The sequence below is a fragment of the Giraffa tippelskirchi genome, chromosome 6, assembly GCF_054371585.1.
Source record: "Giraffa tippelskirchi isolate mGirTip1 chromosome 6, T2T-mGirTip1v1.2.pri, whole genome shotgun sequence".
Lineage (NCBI taxonomy): Eukaryota > Metazoa > Chordata > Mammalia > Artiodactyla > Giraffidae > Giraffa > Giraffa tippelskirchi.
Window position 1 is genome coordinate 56,980,010 of NC_137280.1, and position 17,805 is coordinate 56,997,814.

A 17,805-nucleotide genomic window follows, 5' to 3' on the forward strand; every position below is an offset into this window, starting at 1 on the left:
CCTCTGAAAAACACATGAAAAGTCTGAGAGGGGGCAACTATTGTCTGTCTCTTTGAAATAATGTTCTTTTGAATTTGTGACAAGAAAAAAATATGTACAGCACAAAAAGAATACTGTAACTTCACGTGACTTTCTGAACTTTAATTTTGATATTCACTAGTGAGTAAGACATTTAAGATATGCAGACAGAAGCTCAACTATCCATGCAAAATGAGAACTAATTTGAGTTAGCAACAACGTTTCTTTCTGCTTTCTGATTATCAAAACCGTGGCTTCATGTACTGTAAATTAAAGCATGTCTTGAACATATTTGTCCTCTCTGCTGTAAATGAATCATGGCAGCTGGGTATTTTTAGCTGATTAGAGTTAATGCACTTAGAGGAAACCCATAGCCCACGCAATCGCACATGGCACACAGTCTCCACAGTCATTTGCAAGGACTAGCCTTTATAAATCCAGGCTTATACACGAATACATACCAGTTTTACATTCTGTTTCCACTTTTCAGGTTATTTGTTGGAAGCCCTTTCATGAATATAAGTGAAATATTTCAATAGTTTCTTTGATTACATATAACTTCTTACAAAATAAACAGGTCATCAAGATATTAGCCTGGGCCCTGTTTCTGCTTCTGCTGTTGAATAAGTAAGAGTACTGGCACATTAGTCCACTTAGTTGTGCCCCAATTTCCCCAAACGGAGAATGAGGAAAACATACTTTACAGATTCAACAAATATTTATGGAGTAACTGGCGGGACCCAAATCCTCTCACTGATCACTGAAGCTCTGAGAAAGAACTGCCAACGTGTGACCTTGAGGCGATATTTAAGAGAGTTTGGTAAGCATGTGTCACCCAGCACTTAGCCAGAGCCCCAAGGCTGTGGGGATATTTGTGCTTCTAGAAAACGGAATTCTTTGGGTCAAGATAATTAGTAATTATAAAAAAAGGAAAGAAAAACAAAACTTCTTTTTTTCAGTTTGTTTGATCATATACTCTCTGAAATCAGTAAACTACACTACCCACTCAGTAGGGCTTCCCAGGTGGTGCTAGTGGTAAAGAACCTGCCTCCCAATGCAGGAGACATAAGAGATGCGGGTTCGATCCCTGGGTCCAGAAGATCCCCTGGAGGAGGGCATGGTAACCCACTCCAGTATTTTTGCCTGGAGAATCCCATGGACAGAGGAGCCTGGCAGGCTACCGTCCATTGGGGTCGCAAAGAGTCAGACACAACTGAAGTGACTTAGCATACACACACGTCGGCTAAGTTAGCATTGAGGTATTAGGAAATATGAAAAATTAACAACATTTGTAGTAGTCTTGAGGATTCCTAGACTAAATTATGATTCTTTGTACACACACACACACACACACACACACACACACACACAGATACAAACACATACACAAACTTGCTCAAAAAAAAAAACAACTCACAGTGACAAGATTACAGTTAGGTAATTTGAACTTTTTTCCACTTTTCACTCAATATTGTTTTCTATTTTTCTAATGATTCTTGATCACTACTCTGGCAACAAAAGTTATTCTCAAATGTTGCTAAATTTCAAAGTAACTTTTTTCATTTAAAATACAAATTTATTTTTTCCTTGCATGAAAAATTCATAAATAATTAATTGTCAATATGCACATACATCAATATATACAATTCTTATTTACACAGTAATTCATGTTTGATTTCACTGTTCATCGCATGCCACATGCAGGCACATGCAGGAGAAGTTTACTTTGTGAGGAGTGAGGAGGAGAAGGCGGTGGTGGAGGGGCATTGCAAGCAGGGGGAGGGAGAGTTGCAGAGACTAAGCTGCACCAGTCTGGAGTGGCTGGAAGGCCTTGTCCAGGAGGGGGTTAGCGGGACTGTGGGAAAGCAGGCAGAGTCTGACAGGGCAGGAGGGTGAACATCACGGAAGGAGCTTCAAGTCTATGGGAACCGCAGCTGAGCCTCCGTGGAGGACCCCATGGTCACATTTGTGTGCACTGGGTTGATTGTGTCAGACAAGGTAGGATGACGGGCAAATACAAGCTGACGTGGGACTGAAATGCACTTGTGTGAGTGGGAGAGAAAATAAACATGAGCTCAAGGATGTTACAAAGGCTGTGGACCAATGAGGGCTTCCTGTAAAGGAAAATGAGAGAGCAGGGTCTGGGGTCCACCTGGATGGATGGCTTATATGGAGGACAGGAGACAAAGCACACACTTTAGACAGGAGGTGATTCCTCCAAAAACAAACAGCAGCAGCATGAAGGCATGATGGGCTTAGAGGAATGGGGGCTGTGTGGAAACGAATCTGTCTCTTGGTCTATTCAGGATTTCTATTCTATAGTTAATACAATGAAGCACTTTCTTCTCCTCGATAACGTTCTGATTCTAATCTCCTGACGCTGAAATGTTCTGCAATATTATGATACTTCAGAATTGAACTGAAACACATATTTCCAAGTCATTACTATACAATGAACATAAACTGTCTCATTATTGATAAAATATTATGATATTTTAATTCATATTTACAGAATAGATTTGACAGTAACACAACTCTGCTGCAATTAAATATGCTGCTGCTGCTGCTAAGTCACTTCAGTGTGTCTGACTCTGTGTGACCCCAGAGACGGCATCCCACCAGGCTCCCCCGTCCCTGGGGTTCTCCAGGCAAGAACACTGGAGTGGGTTGCCATTTCCTTCTCCAACGCATGAAAGTGAAAAGTGAACGTGAAGTCGCTCAGTCATGTCCGACTCTTAGTGACCCCATGGACTGTAGCCTACCAGGCTCCTCCGTCCATGGGATTTTCCAGGCAAGAGCACTGGAGTGGGGTGCCATTGCCTTCTCTAATTAAATATGAGAGGTATTATATCACCAAAGTTAAAATTATGGGCCTTGGAAAAACCAACCAACACATAACATCCTGAGTTTTGATCCAAGTTCAACAATTTTGTATATTTGTCATCATGGGCCACTAATTTATCTTTTCTTTTTTATTTCTTCTCATTGTCTCAACTGCCACTGGCCCGTGAGCTCCTTCAGGGAAAGAAGCAAACACAACACTTTCCATATAGACATTAAATCAATATTTATTGAGTGAATGAGTGAACAATAAATTAGCTCTTGAATCTGAATTGCTGTGCAATCCACTTAGAAGAGTGTTGTGTTTATAACTGCTTATTACTGTCATAGTCACTGAGTGTAATTAATTCAACTGTGAAAAGCTGTTGATGTGTTGAGGTGCCATAAAAATAAAAATGGAAGAAGTCATCTAGATTCATACAATTTCCTTTGTCTCATAAATTTCTTTAGCTAAACATTTCTACATTATTTAACTACATAAAAATTTTAAAGTACAAACAAAAAGAACAAATATACACACTAAAAATACCATTGATAGAAATATTTTAAAACTTCTTAAAGCAGAAGACAAATAGATCCAAAAGAAACAAATTAACAAAACAGAAAGATTAAGAGTAGGGCATATTTGAATAACAGTTATCTGAAAACAAAAAAAAAATATTTTGAGGAATTAAAGATACATATATAATTCAACCTTGAATATTCATTGGAAGGACTGACGCTGAAGGTGGATCTCTAATACTTTGGCCACCTGATGCAAAGAGCCGACTCACTGGCAAAGACCCTGATTCTGGGAAAGACTGAGGGCAGGAGGAGAAAGGGGCAACAGTAGATGAGATGGTTGAATGGCATCCCTGACTCAATGGACATGAGTTTGAGCAAACTCTGGGAGATGGCGAAGGACAGGGAAGCCTGGCGTACTGCAGTTCATAGAGTCACAAAGAGTCGGATATGACTTAGTGACTGAACAACAACAACGATATAATTCAAATATCTTCAGAAATATGCACAAAGATAAGAAAGAAATAAAGGAATTGGTTAAGGTGTTCTAAGTTTCTAGAATTTCCCGAAAGAGGTAAAATTAATAAGTTGTATTGGTGGTGGTTTAGTTGCTAAGTCGTGTTTGACTCTTGCGACCCCATGGACTATAGCCCACCAGGCTCCTCTGTCCATGATGTTCTCCAGGCAAGCATACTGGAGTGGGCTGCCATTTCCTTCTCCAGAATACATTGCATTAAACACTAATAAATCATGCATGGTGGTCTGAGTGTTGATGCCACACCTCCTAGTCACATTTTGATATCCTAGTGACCAACATGGCGGTGCCAAGAGGAGATGTTGAAGCCACGAGGGTCAAGGCCTCATGCACAAGATCAGTAGTTCATAAAAGAGGCTCTGGAGTGAGCCCTGGCCCCACCCCAAGGGAGGACAGAGGAGAAGACAGCAGGCACAAACCAGGAGCAGTCTTCGCCAAAGAACTTGAGGACTCAGCCATGACCTGGATGCCTTAAACTAAGGCTTCCAGCACCCAGAGCTGTGAGAAAACATTTCTGTTGTTTGCTGCGAGTACTGGGGCTTCCCAGGTGGCACAGTGGTAAAGTACCCACCTGCCAAGGGAGGAGACACAGGTTAGACCCATGGGTTGGGAAGATCCCCTGGAGGAGGAAATGGCAAACCACTCCAGTATTCTTGCCTGGGAAATCCCATGGACAGAGGAGCGTGGTGGGGCAATGATCCATGAGGTCACAGAAGAGTCTGACACAGCTAAGTGACTAGATGACAATAACTGCTGTTATTATCTGCCAAATTTGTCACAGCAGCCTGGAGGGACTAAGACATATGGTATAATGTTTAGACAATAACTAAAACCAAATAAAAGATGTATATATAGTGATATAATAGAGGGAATATTAAAATTTTAAATATTTAATTACTTTGAAAATTAAAAATAAGTTCAAAAAAACAGAATGGAAAAACTAGCATGTTGATACAAAGGACTTTTTTTCTTGAATATATACAAAACTCTCAAATCTCAACAGTAAAAAATAAAAAAGTAAAAATACGTAAGTAACGCCAATTATTAAATGATCAAGAAACAAAGAGATATTTCACCAAAGAGGATTTCCTGTGATAAATACGCATGTGGAAAGATGCTCAACATCATTAGGACACGCAAATTCAGGTCATGTGACACAGTGTACCCACATCTTACATCGATAGGAAGGCTAAAGCGGAAGATGACAGCAACTCTAACCTAAGTCTGCAGCTGCTGGGCGGAGCAAGGTGATCCCAGGAAGGGCTGCTGGACTCTCTACCCTCTTCCCGCACTGACCACTCTGGCTCACAGGGACCTCAGGCCCCACTCCACCTGTCCTCCCCAAGATGGGGTGAGGTGGTGGGCAGGGGCTGACTGCCTTCAGCTTCCCCTCCATCCCTGCCTCTGTGAGCAGGTTTCACGGAGAGCTGGGGGTTCCCCACCACCTGCAGCAACAGCAGTGTCCGCAGCCCCAGCCACCCACCCTCCCTGCTGGCAGCAAGGCCGGCCCAACCCCTGAGCAGAGGCCCCACCGGGGACGGCCACGGGGGTGGGGCTGGTGTCTGAGGGTTCCCAGGGCTCGGTCAGCAGGGCTGAGAAGCGAGCCAAGCTCACGACCACCATCCGCACTGCGGTGTGTTTGCTATGTGACCCTCTTCCCACTCTTGGAAACCCAAGGAACGAGGAATCCCAGTCCCGTCACCAGCCAGACGCCGGGCCTCGCCGTCGGTGCCGGTGTGACTCACCGGCTCAGGTCGGTCCCAGGCAGGTACTGGGAGAACCGCGAGTGCAGCAGCGGGATGAGCCTCAGGTCGCACCATCGCTTCTCCCACCGCAGCCCCGGGGACGCAGGCCATGATGAGCAGGATAGCGTGTCCTGAAAGGAAAACAGACTTTCAGTGTCGCGGCCACAAACCCCTTCCACCATAGGGCTATTTCCCCCTAAGCAATCCAAAGACAGGGACAGAATACCATGGGATATCCATGTTCACTGACAGTGAAATTACAATCGCTAATGTCTCCATTAATGGACTCCTATAAGAAAGTGAGGAGGGAATCATTGAGATGAAGAATCATAGGGAAAACATATGAAAATAATGGGTCAGGAGATGGAAGAAAAAATAAAATTGTGACAACTGAATCCGTTCAAGAATGCGAAGATGGGTCAAAACTGGAACTGCAATGAACTAGTAGGTGACAAAAAAACAACTTCAATTAGCAAGTATTTTCTATCTGTGAAGCACAAAACATTACAAGGGCTTGTGATTCATTGGTTAGTTAAAAATATTTTTGAATAGAATGAATATTCCTCTAAGACAACTCTCAAACAGTACTCAAGGAAATCATTGTCAATTGATTTAGCTTTATGTTTATAAGATGTTTGTATTTTCCTGTATTGTTTTAAAATTATGTTAAGATATCCACTGCAGGTTTGAAATTCCATGTATTTTAAATTCCATACAAAGTCTGTGTTTTTTTTTTTCCTTTTTTACAGAGAAGACATACATTTGAATAAAATTTGAGCTTTTCAGTGGTTGTTGATCAGTGTTTCTTTCATTGTTAGATTTCTCCCTGGCTCTAGTACAGGGAATGATGCTGGTATGTAGGTCGGCCTGGGTTCTAACAGCCAAGGCTCGGTTTGATCAGAGAGCTGGTGATGCGGATTTCTCTCTAGTCTAGAGATTCTTTATGTGTAGATGGGTGCTCAGTCATGTCCGATTCTTTGTGTCCCCATGGACTGTAGCCCACCATGCTCCTCTGTTCATGAAATTTCCCAGGTAAGAATTTTCTCATTCTTGATGATGATACTAGAAGGAGATTCTGTTTTAGTCTAAACACTGAACCTCTGTGAGTTTAGATATTATTAACCTTTTTTTCTGGTATTAATTTCTTCAAAATTGCTTATGGCAAAAAAATCTTCCATTATTTTCACTAAAAGTTGAGTGCTCTGGCATTGCTATGTTAATTGTCAACAGTTGTGCCAGTGAAAGTCTATGAAATCCTTGGAGCAGTTTGGAGCACCCAGAAGGGAGGTCTGGCTGTGACGGTCAGATGGTCTGGCTGAGACTGGTGTCCAGTCTCTCGAGCACTCAGCCTTTGTGCAGGATGGTTGCGTTCAGGGCTTCTGTGGTGACTGAGATGCAGAGACCCAGGGTTCACATCAACCATCCCCTGTCTCCTCATGTCAGATGTCACAGACAGTCAGCACATGGCCCAGGTGAGGCAGTAGCTGTGCACCAGGGGGAGAGGGCTGAGACCCCCATTAGAATGAAGCCACCTGGGTTCAGAATCATGCTTCCCCAACTGATGAGTCCTGGGAGAGTCACTCGCCAAGTCTGTGCACCCATGCACTTGTCTCCAAAGTCACGGCTGTCACCAAGGAAACCCAAACTCTAAGTCTTTTCTGCACAGGGGTACTTGAAACCACCATCCTATGTGACATGTTGGGGAAATCAGATGTGGTTTCCTTGGCCAGGATGGACCCGACCAAGCAGCCCTGTCACTAAGCCTAGAACAGCGACCAGCAGAAACCCACCTGTGGGCTTTTACTGGAGGCCCCACCTGGGAGGCTGTGCAGTCAGGCATTAACCCGAGCCCCCCAGCTGGTCAGCAGCAGTGTCAGGATCCACTCAGACCCATATCTCTCTGACTCCACAGCCAACATGTGGCCCAGAGCCCAACATATAACATTCATAATCAGAGCTGAAATGACGGAAAGAATGACTCCAATTTTTGTCTTGATTATTTCACAATTCTGCAAAGTAATTTCAGGCAAATTATTTACAGACAGACCCTCGTTGTTCATGAAAAGCACAAAGAACTCCTCTCACTCCATTGTTCCCTCAACAAATGGACAGAAAAAGTAAAAGAACATAAAAGACATAGGAAATGGAATATGGAGAATGAAATCACCATAGGAGAGGATGATAAGCTTTACCAATTACATTTTATACACTTCGTGTGCTGGTAGGTATAAAAATACACATGATCTTTGACCCTTCCTGATATAGCACCTCAACCTGGAGTCTTTGAGTATCAAAGTTGAAAAATGTCACTTTCTCATACAAAAATACGTTATAACTCCCACTTCAGCTATTGAAATAATCAAGGTTAGTGCATTTCATTTTACAGATCTGTTATTTACAGTGAAATATCTGGTGCCTTTGAAAATTATTTATACTTATTGTTTAAATTATGATAGTAGAATATAAATTTACTTTCTAGTCTTTTTCTGTAACAACTGCCAGAATTATTTTTGATTGCACACAAAATGATCTAACAACACAAAGATTTTTATGGTTTTAAGGCCCATAACTAACTTTTAAAAAATTTATTCTTCAATGTCAAGAATATAACATAATATAATAGTCTCCTATAATATTAATAGCACAAATAGGAAAAGTAGCATTAACATAGTCTTTGCTTTAAAATAAACTCTTGCCTGACTTCAGACTATACTACAGAGCTACAGTCATCAAGACAGTATGGTACTGGCACAAAGACAGAAACAGATCAATGGAACAAAATAGAAAGCCCAGAGGTAAATCCACACACCTATGGACACCTTAACTTTGACAAAGGAGGCAAAAATATACAATGGAGAAAAGACAATCTCTTTAAAAGTGGTGCTGGGAAAATTGGTCAGCTACCTGTAAGAGAATGAAATTAGAACACTTTCTAACACCACACACACAAATAAACTCAAAATGGATTAAAGATCTAAATGTAAGACCAGAAACTATAAAACTCCTAGAGGAAAACATAGGCAAAACACTCTCTGACATAAATCACAGCAGGATCCTCTATGACCCACTTTCCAGAGTAACAGAAATAGAAGCAAAAATGAACAAATGGGACCTAATTAAACTTAAAAGCTTTTGCATAACGAAGGAAACTATAAGCAAGGAGAAAAGACAGCCTTCAGAATGGGAGAAAATAATAGCAAACAAAGCAACTGACAAAGAATTAATCTCAAAAATATACAAGCAGCTCATGAAGGTCAATACCAGAAAAATAAACGACCCAATCAAAAATGGGCCAAAGAACAAAACAGACATTTCTCCGAAGAAGATCTACAGATGGCTAACAAACATATGAAAAGATGCTCAACATCACTCATTATCAGAGAAATGCAAAGCAAAACCACAATGAGGTACCATCTCACACCAGTCAGAATAGCTGCTATCAAAAAGTCTACAAAAAATAAATGCTGGAGAAAGTGTGGAGAAAAGGGAACCCTCTTATACTGTTGGCAGGAATGCAAACTAGTACAGTCACTAAGGAGAACAGTGTGGAGATTCCTTAAAAAAACTGGAAATAGAACTGCCATACAACCCAACAATCCCACTGCTTGGCATATACACTGAGCAAACCAGAATTGAAAGAGACACATGTACCTCAATGTTCATTGCAGCACTGTTTACGATAGCTAGGACATGGAAGCAACCTAGATGTCCATTGGCAGACAAATGGATAAGAAAGTTGTGGTACATATACACAATGGCATATTACTCAGCTATTAAAAAGAATGCATTTGAATCAGTACTAAAGAGGTGGGTGAAACTGGAGCCTATTATACAGAGTGAAGTCAGAAAGAAAAACACCAATACAGTATATTAACGCATATATATGGAATTTAGAAAGATGGTAATGACAGCCCTATATGTGAGACAGCAAAAGAGACACAGATATAAAGAACAGACTTTTGGACTCTGTGAGAGAAGGTGAGGATGGGATGATTTGAGAGAATAGCATTGAAACATGTATATTGTTATATGTAAAATAGATGACCAGTCCAAGTTTGATGCATGAAACAGGGCACTCAAAGCCAGTGCACTGGGACAACCCAGAGGGAGGTGGGAAGGGGGTTCAGGATGGGGGACACATATACACCTGTGGCTGGTTAATGTCAATGTATGGCAAAAACCACAATATTGTAAAGCAATTAGCCTACAATTAAAATAAATTAATTAAAAAATAAACTCTTTTCACAAAATGTAGCACATTTCAACGTATATTCCCATTAAATGATCTCAAGAACAAAGATCAGACCAGAATAGAAATGCATACAGAACAAAAGTGTGTTGTGTCACTTAGTCATGTCTGACTCTTTGGGACCCCATGGACTATAGTCCACCAGGCTCCTCTATCCATGTGATTTTCCAGGCAAGAACACTGGAGTGTGTTGCCATTCTCTTCTCCAATGGATCTTCCTAACCCAGGGATCGAACCCCCATCTCCTACATTGGCAGGTGGATTCTTTACCATCTGAGCCACCAGGGAAGCCCATATAGGGCAAAATTCAGATCCAAATTTTGTTAAGGACTTGGCATAGAAAGCACTGATTAAAGGTGAATAGTGAGAATGTTTCTCTGAATCTGGTGAGCTAATCACCTGAGTTTTAGCCTTCTGGTGAGCCCAAGGCAAACTCTCCCTTCACCTTGGTGAGCAAACTGGAAAATCTCATGTGTCCTAAAATTAGTGACCTCAAGTCCTTGGGAGGACTAGGCTATACTGATATGCAAGGTAGTGGAGTGATGTTAACATATCATCAGGTGTTATTTTCTCATATGTTTCAAATGTTGTCTTAAATATGTAAGTAATGTTTTAGGAAACTCAAACAGCATCTGCTTACTCAAACAGCATCTGCTTTCTCAAAATTTGCTTCAGAAAATAAATACGACACAGGAACCAAACATAGCATCCCTGGGCTGGGACAGAAGTGAGGACTAGACACAGCAAGGACTGATGCTTCTCCTAGGGACCTGACTCCACGATGCATGCTTGTTCTGGGAACACATGTCACAAAGTGCCCTGCCGTCCAGGTTCCCATTTGCCTCATTATCAGTGATGATTAAGAAGGACACAGGCCCCTAATCTTATGAATCTCTGAGTAGAACGTTCTCCACCCCCCAAACTGGCCGCCAAGTCTGCGTGACCCACTAATTCTTGAGTGGCCTCAAGTTTGGTATGAAGTCTCCCAATTCTGGTTGTTTAAATTAAGTCAGATGTTCAAAGTTTCTAGCAGACCTCTCTCTGATATTAGGATGCTAATGTCCACAGTTCTTTTTCTGCTAATGTTAAAGTTTATTTCACGCATTTGCCTATAGATTTGGGGTTTAAACTTTTTTGGGTCAGGAACCATAATTGTTTCCCAGGCACCTAGATGGATTCCCACATGGTAGGTTCTCAGTAAATATCCATTTGATTGAGATGCAATGCAATTGTCTTTACTTTTATTGTACTTTAATTTATATGTGTCTTGATTCTTATTGTCTAAAACATTGCAAGTGCTATTAATTCCTTTAAAGATCTTGCAGGCATGTGTGCTAAGTCATTTCAGTCGTGTCCGACTCTTTGCAACCCTATGGACTGTAGCCCACCAGGCTCCCCTGTCCATAGGATTCTCCAGGCGAGAATACTGGAGTGGATTGCTATGCCCTCCTCCAGGGCATCTTCCCGACCCAGGAATCGAACCCTCATCTCTTATCTCTCCTGCTTGGCAGACACGTTTGTTACTATTAGCGCCACCTGTGAAGCCCTAAAGATCCTTAGCAAAGCCAAAGAATGTTCAATCCTAATGCTAAAAATGGAAATCAGACATGCCTCTTGAAGTGGAAAGACATAGCTCAGAAAGAAAAGTTTATGATGATGGAGTTTTTAAAGATTTGACAGCTGGATTTATTTGGAACAGTTGTGCTGTGGAACTGCTGAGTGGTTTCCTTACTGCAGTCAGATCTTTGTAAGGAAGACATTGATTCAAGCACCACACTGAGGCACAAGTGGTGAACTCAAGTCCACAGACACTGCTGTGTGTGTAATGGGAGGAGATGAAAGCAGCCTGAACGGCTCCCACCCACCGACCTTCCTCTTTCCATCTCTTTATTACAGAGGGGTCCACGGGTATGGGGCAGGGACTAGAATAACATGTCACGCAGCATGTTCAGGTCTGCAGAAGAACAGCTCTTCCCCTGTCTCAGGAGAGAGCCGAGATGGAGACTCTGGTGTGAGGGACATGTTGGGGAGGTCTCCGGAGAAAGGGGATGAGGAGGGAACCTGGCCGGATGTGGGCTCCTGACGGGTGGGGTGGGCACCGTATCGCCTGCCTACCAAGGCTGGAGGGCTGCTCCGTCCCCATCTCTGCATCCTTGGCTGCAGCCACAGTGGGGACAGGGCACTGAGCCCTGATTCCAACAGAGGCTCCTTTCAGAGGGGAGGCAGTCGACTCACAGCTGTGGGGGTCAAGGCACCACCCGTGAAAGGATCCGAAAGACAGCAGAGGCGTCACGAGCATCTCGACTGCAGGGATGGATGTGAGCAAGCAGGAGGTGGAGGCTGGGCTGCGGCGGTGAGATGGAGCTGACCGGCACGCAGACGGACACGTGTATTCACTTCATACACATGTTCATTGTTTGAGTCACTCAGACCCTGCTGCCTTCTGAAGACCACATTTTAGATATAATCCACGGTGTGACAGTTACTTCTCTGGTCACAGAAGTAAGAGAGAAGGGCAGTGAAGTACCAGATGTAGCTGGTTTCTCTTGTCGAGACAACCCTGATGGTGCCGATGGTTCCTCTTTCAGAACAAAAAAGGCAAAGGAAAACGACTGGGACCCTGCTGGACTTGGCTGAGACCGATGCTTTGCGGTTCAGTGCACTGAGGCCAGAGGCATGAAGATGATCAGAAGGAGGACTTTGAAGTGAAATGCCACAGTGAGGTCAAGAATTTCCAATGGAGAGTGAATCATACAGGTCAGAGGAAGCTCCACGTCTTATACATCCTAATACTTGGAACAGAAAAATAAAACTCTTCACAGGTGAGCTCTGCTTCTCTTCACGTTTGTGAACACAGGGGTAACTGACCATCTCACATTTAACCGGAAGGATTCGTTTTGTCTTTAGAATGCGTGCACTTTTCAAAGGGTGAAATACAAGGAAGTTCAAAATATTTATAAAAGAAAAAGAACTGCTTACTCCAAAGTACAGGTGGAAAATAAAAATCAGCACTTTATTAAATGTGTATAAAACCAACTGCTGATTTTATCAATTATTAAATACAGATCTAGTTTAACATCCCTCACATTTTACACAATGTGTAGATTAGATTTTCCTCTTTATCACTTTGCATTAATTCCCTGGTGTGCATGAAGGAGGCTAAGAAATCCTAATATAGCACAAATTATATAGCTATTTTTTGTGAAATAATTTCAAATGAAAAATGATAACAAATTATGTCAAATTACATATAAGATGCCATTTTATAAAATGATTTATGATGTTCCATGTGACCTCTCAAAGTTAAGTCTCTACAGCTTACAAAGGGCTTAGTGCAGACCTGAGAGGAGAAAGATGACATTAAAAAAATAACAGACCTACTTATTTACCTCCTCTCTGGATTAGCATAATTCTGAAAAAATAAAGCAGCCAACGATTTCAAGTCTGTCAGAGAAGCCAGGTCCCAGAGCAGTTTGAGCAAATTCTAACTCTGTGTACCCTGGGCTTTGTCTAGGTTCCCTCCTCATTAGTGGGGACCATGCCCTGGGCATCTTACTGTGTTGTTGGGATGGTAGTTGAGGTGCAGGCCACTGTCACAGAGCGGGGAGGAGGTGCCGCTGCTCTGGTCGCTCGGCGCACCTGCGGGAAGAGTCAGAGCATTGCTGGTTAGAAGCCCACCTGCTCTGCATGGACATCTTCTGTACCGTGAACTTCAGGTCACTTCAGGTATCATGCAAGCCAGGTAGTAAAATTATCTCTGCTTTATTTATGTCAAAGCCAGAGTTTTGGAAGTAAGCAAAAATAAAAATTAAAACCTAAAGTGGACCCTAAAAGAGATCTGCAAATATATATCTTTGATTTCAGAAGCATTAAGGTTTTATTAAGGGAAGCATGCAACCATATAAAAATACTATTTCATTTTATTACCCGAAGAGGCCTATTCATATGAACCATACTTAGAATGGTGCAAGATTTTGTTTGGCTACAAAGTCCTACTTAATTTTGTATACTAATCTACTAGCAAATCTAGTGTGTATTTATCACAATTTTCCATAACTCAAAGTTTGTAAGTGCTCTGTCTTCACAAGCGCTCTTGCTCTGTACACTGTCACTGAGAGCACCTTCATTGACATGCAATCAATTTACAACTAAAATATTTCATATTAGATCCTCATGAGAAAACTACAAATATCTATTTTTAAAGATGAGTAATATATGTCTTAAAGATTTGTGATTTTCTAAGATTTTACAATTTAGTAATTGTTTCAAAGATATAATAACCTTGGTACGAAAATCCCACTAAAACATCACAGGAAAAATACATCTGGAAATCTTTAATGGACATAGATTAAAAAATAATAATACTCTACAAATTAAAACCTGTAACATATATATATAAATACAGCATGATCATGGTGTTTATCCTAGGAATGCAAGCTTTATTTGGCATTCAAAATCATTTCTTAAAAAGTTACCTTATCAACAGAAAAAAATTTTTTAAATGTATTATCTCAACGGATGAAAAAAATATTTGACACAATTCAACATTAACTTCTACTAAAACAAAGAAATAAAAAGAAAAATCTTCAGGAGCCAGGATTAGAAGGGTGGCTCTATTCTAACCGGGGCTTCCCTCGTGGCTCAGCTGGTAAAGAATCCACCTGCAATGTGGGAGATCTGGGTTCGATCCCTGGGTTGGAAAGATCCCCTGAAGACTGGAACGGCTACTCACTCCAGTAATTTGGCCTGGAAAATTCCATGGGCTATTTAGTCCATGGGATGGCAAAGAGTCAGACATGACTGAGCGACTTTCACTTTCTATTCTAGCCCAATAAAAGGCACCTATGTTATACAGAGCGAAGTAAGTCAGAGAAAGAAAGACAAATATTGTATATTAATGCATATATGTGAAATCTAGAAAAGTGGTACAGGTGAACCTATTTGTAGGACAGGAATGGAGACACAGACACAGAGAAGAGACTTGTGTACACAGTGGGGAAAGGAAAGAGTGGGATGAACGGAGAAAGTAGCATCAACATACACACACTACCATGTGTAAAGTAGATAGCTAGTGGGAAGCTGCTGAATAACACAGGGAGCCCAGCCTGGTGCTCTGTGACGACCTATAGGGGTGGGATGGGGGAGGGAGGGAGGCTCCAGAGGGAGGGGAATTATGTATAATTATGGCTGATCTGTATTGTTGTATGGCAAAAACCAACACAACACTGTAAAGACATTTTCCTCCAATTAAAGATAAATTAAATAACTAAATTAATAATAAAAAGGGCAACTATGAGCACCCACAGCTGATGGCACACTTAATAGTGAAAAGCTGGATGGTGTCCACCAGTATCTTGAGCAGGGAAAGGACGTCTGCACTCAGGACTTCATTCAACACATTACTAGAGGACCACCCCATTACTATGTGCAAAATCAAGAAAAAACAAGGAATTAAAGAACTATAGCTTGGAAAGAGACAAGCAAAACTCACTATTTGCAGATGACATAACTTCATATGTAGAAAAACTTTTAAAAAGCACAAAAAATCTTATTAGAATTAGTAAGGAAATTAAGCTATGTTGCAGAATGTCAATATATAAAAATGTTTGTTTTATTGTTTCTGTATGTTAGCAACAGATAATTGGCAAATTAAATCTTTAAAATATTATTTACACTAAAATAGAAAAACATAAAAGACAAATTTAATGAAAGATATGATATACTTTCCCATTGGAAACACAAAAATATTGATAGAAAAAATAAAATATAAATAGATGAAAAGATATGTTTGTGGAATGAAAGATTTAAAGTTGTTAAGGTGTTAATTATACTAATTGTTTATCAATTCAATCTAGTCACATTCAAAATCATAATAGCTTTTTTATATGGAAATTGATATGCTATTTATAAAATGTATGCAGCAATGCAAGGATCTATAATAGCTGAACAACCTTGAAATATTGCAAAGTTGAAGAACCTACCCTGGATGACTTTTTAAAGTAGTATAAAGCTGCAACGATCAACACTGTGGTTTTGTTGAAAGAATACCATATGCATAAATTAATGGAAATCAGATGGTGATTCCTTCATTCTTGATTCCTACCTCAGAACCAAAATGTTATTACTATAAGATAGATTATAAACTTAAACATAGAAATCAATATTATAGAGACTCCCCTGGTGATCCAGTGGCTAAGACTGTATCTCCCAATATAGGGGGCCCAGGTTGGATCCCGCATGGAGGAAACTAGGTCCCATATGCCTTGACAAAGATCAAAGATCCCGTGTGCAGGCACAGCCAAATAAATAAATAAATCTATTTTTTAAAAATCAAGCTGTAAAGCTGCTAGCAAAAATGTAGGGAGAGATCCTTGCTACCACAGGGTAGGCAAATATTTCTTAGAAAAGATATAGAAAATCAAAAGCATATACAACGAAAACAACAACAAAATGATAAATGAGATCTTATAAAAATAAAGTTAAACTCTCACAAAGAGTTTTACAAACTTGAGACACCTTGGGTAAAAAATACAGTCATGCACAAAATGAGTGAAATGTTTGTAACACATGTAACTAACAAAAGGCTTATAAGCAGTCTTGTACTCTCCTATAATGTGATAATATAAAGGCATACCAATAGAAATAGGGGGAAAAGACTTGAGCAGACACATCACAAAATAAGACATGCAAATATGCAAATAGTACATGACAAGGAGCAAATCATCATTAGTCTTCAGAGAAATGCAAATTGAAACTTCAATCCAATACCACCAGGCACTCAAGAGAACAGCTGAAGAAATTGTGACCATCACATATTGCATTAATGCAGAGCAACCAAAACTCTCGTCCACACTGGAGTGGACACCGAGAGATCTGTAAATATATGCCCATCTTAGAAATAGATTTGGCAGTTTGTCAGCAAGTTAATTGCACATCTGTCTTGTCACTCAGCAATTCCACTCCTGGGTATTACACTACTAGTTATAGTAGTGACATAAAATACTAAGACTGTCCATCCTTGTACAGGATTGTTTATAGCAGCTTTCTTTACAATAGCAAAACACCAGTAACAGTTCTGTTGCCTCTCAGCAGGAGAATGTATTACCCAACTTTACTAAGGTCACAAGTGGAACACTACGCAACAATGTAAAAAAATGTTCTGAAAATATGTAACATGAGATGATTCATTATGAAAGAAGCCAGATGTAAAAAAATAAAAACAGCTTGATTACATTACATAAAATTCTAGAAGAAGCAAAAAATAATACTTGATGGCAAGAAATCAAGTCAGTGGTTTTTTTGTGGGAATGTTATTTATAGGAAGAAGCACAGCAGAACCATTTCATTGTCTATATGCATGTGTACTGAGCAAATGTGCATTTTTCAAAACTGATCCAATTGAGAATTGAAGATCTTTGCATTTCATTTCATGTAAACTCCATTAAAAATATACTCTGTTTTGATTTTAGCAAAACCTGTAAGATGTATGCATTTCATTTCATAATGTGCAAATATATACAGAAAATTTTAAGTAGCTCTTATGAAAATTATTACATTTCCACATAGACCAGGGCTTCCTTCAATCTCCATATTTTCATCAGGACAAATTAAGTGTAAATGCTTATTTAGTAAATTCAGTAGTTGAATAAGAGTACATTGCTTTCTACTTAGAGAATATGTATTCATCAAACATTATGAATGAAATTCAAGAGATACAAAATGTATATTTTAATGTGACACATTTTTAAATAAATAATGTTTCCCCAATTATAGCTGGAAAATAGCTAAATGTGAATACATTTTGAAACAAAAACAACAGCTGTTCCCTTTGGAGAAAGGTTAATTGAATGCTTTGTGATATTAAGACAAAATGTTTGTATTCAGGTAGAAATCCCAACTTTGAAAAGAAGCTACTA

The 17,805-nt window shown here is 40.3% G+C and overlaps 1 protein-coding gene across 6 annotated transcripts in view; it reads right to left on the reverse strand.

The window, feature by feature from the left end:
- The window catches only part of SNTG1 (syntrophin gamma 1), a 377,579-nt gene that overhangs the window by 69,788 nt on the left and 289,986 nt on the right, over positions 1 to 17,805 (reverse strand). For all 6 annotated transcript variants that reach the window (XM_081497977.1, XM_081497973.1, XM_081497978.1 and 3 more), the window contains 2 exons: positions 13,446 to 13,528; positions 5,641 to 5,771 (listed from right to left, as the gene is read on the reverse strand). In XM_081497977.1, the coding sequence (XP_081354103.1) occupies positions 5,641 to 5,771; positions 13,446 to 13,528 (214 nt within the window). The remainder of the gene's footprint in view (positions 1 to 5,640; positions 5,772 to 13,445; positions 13,529 to 17,805) is intronic.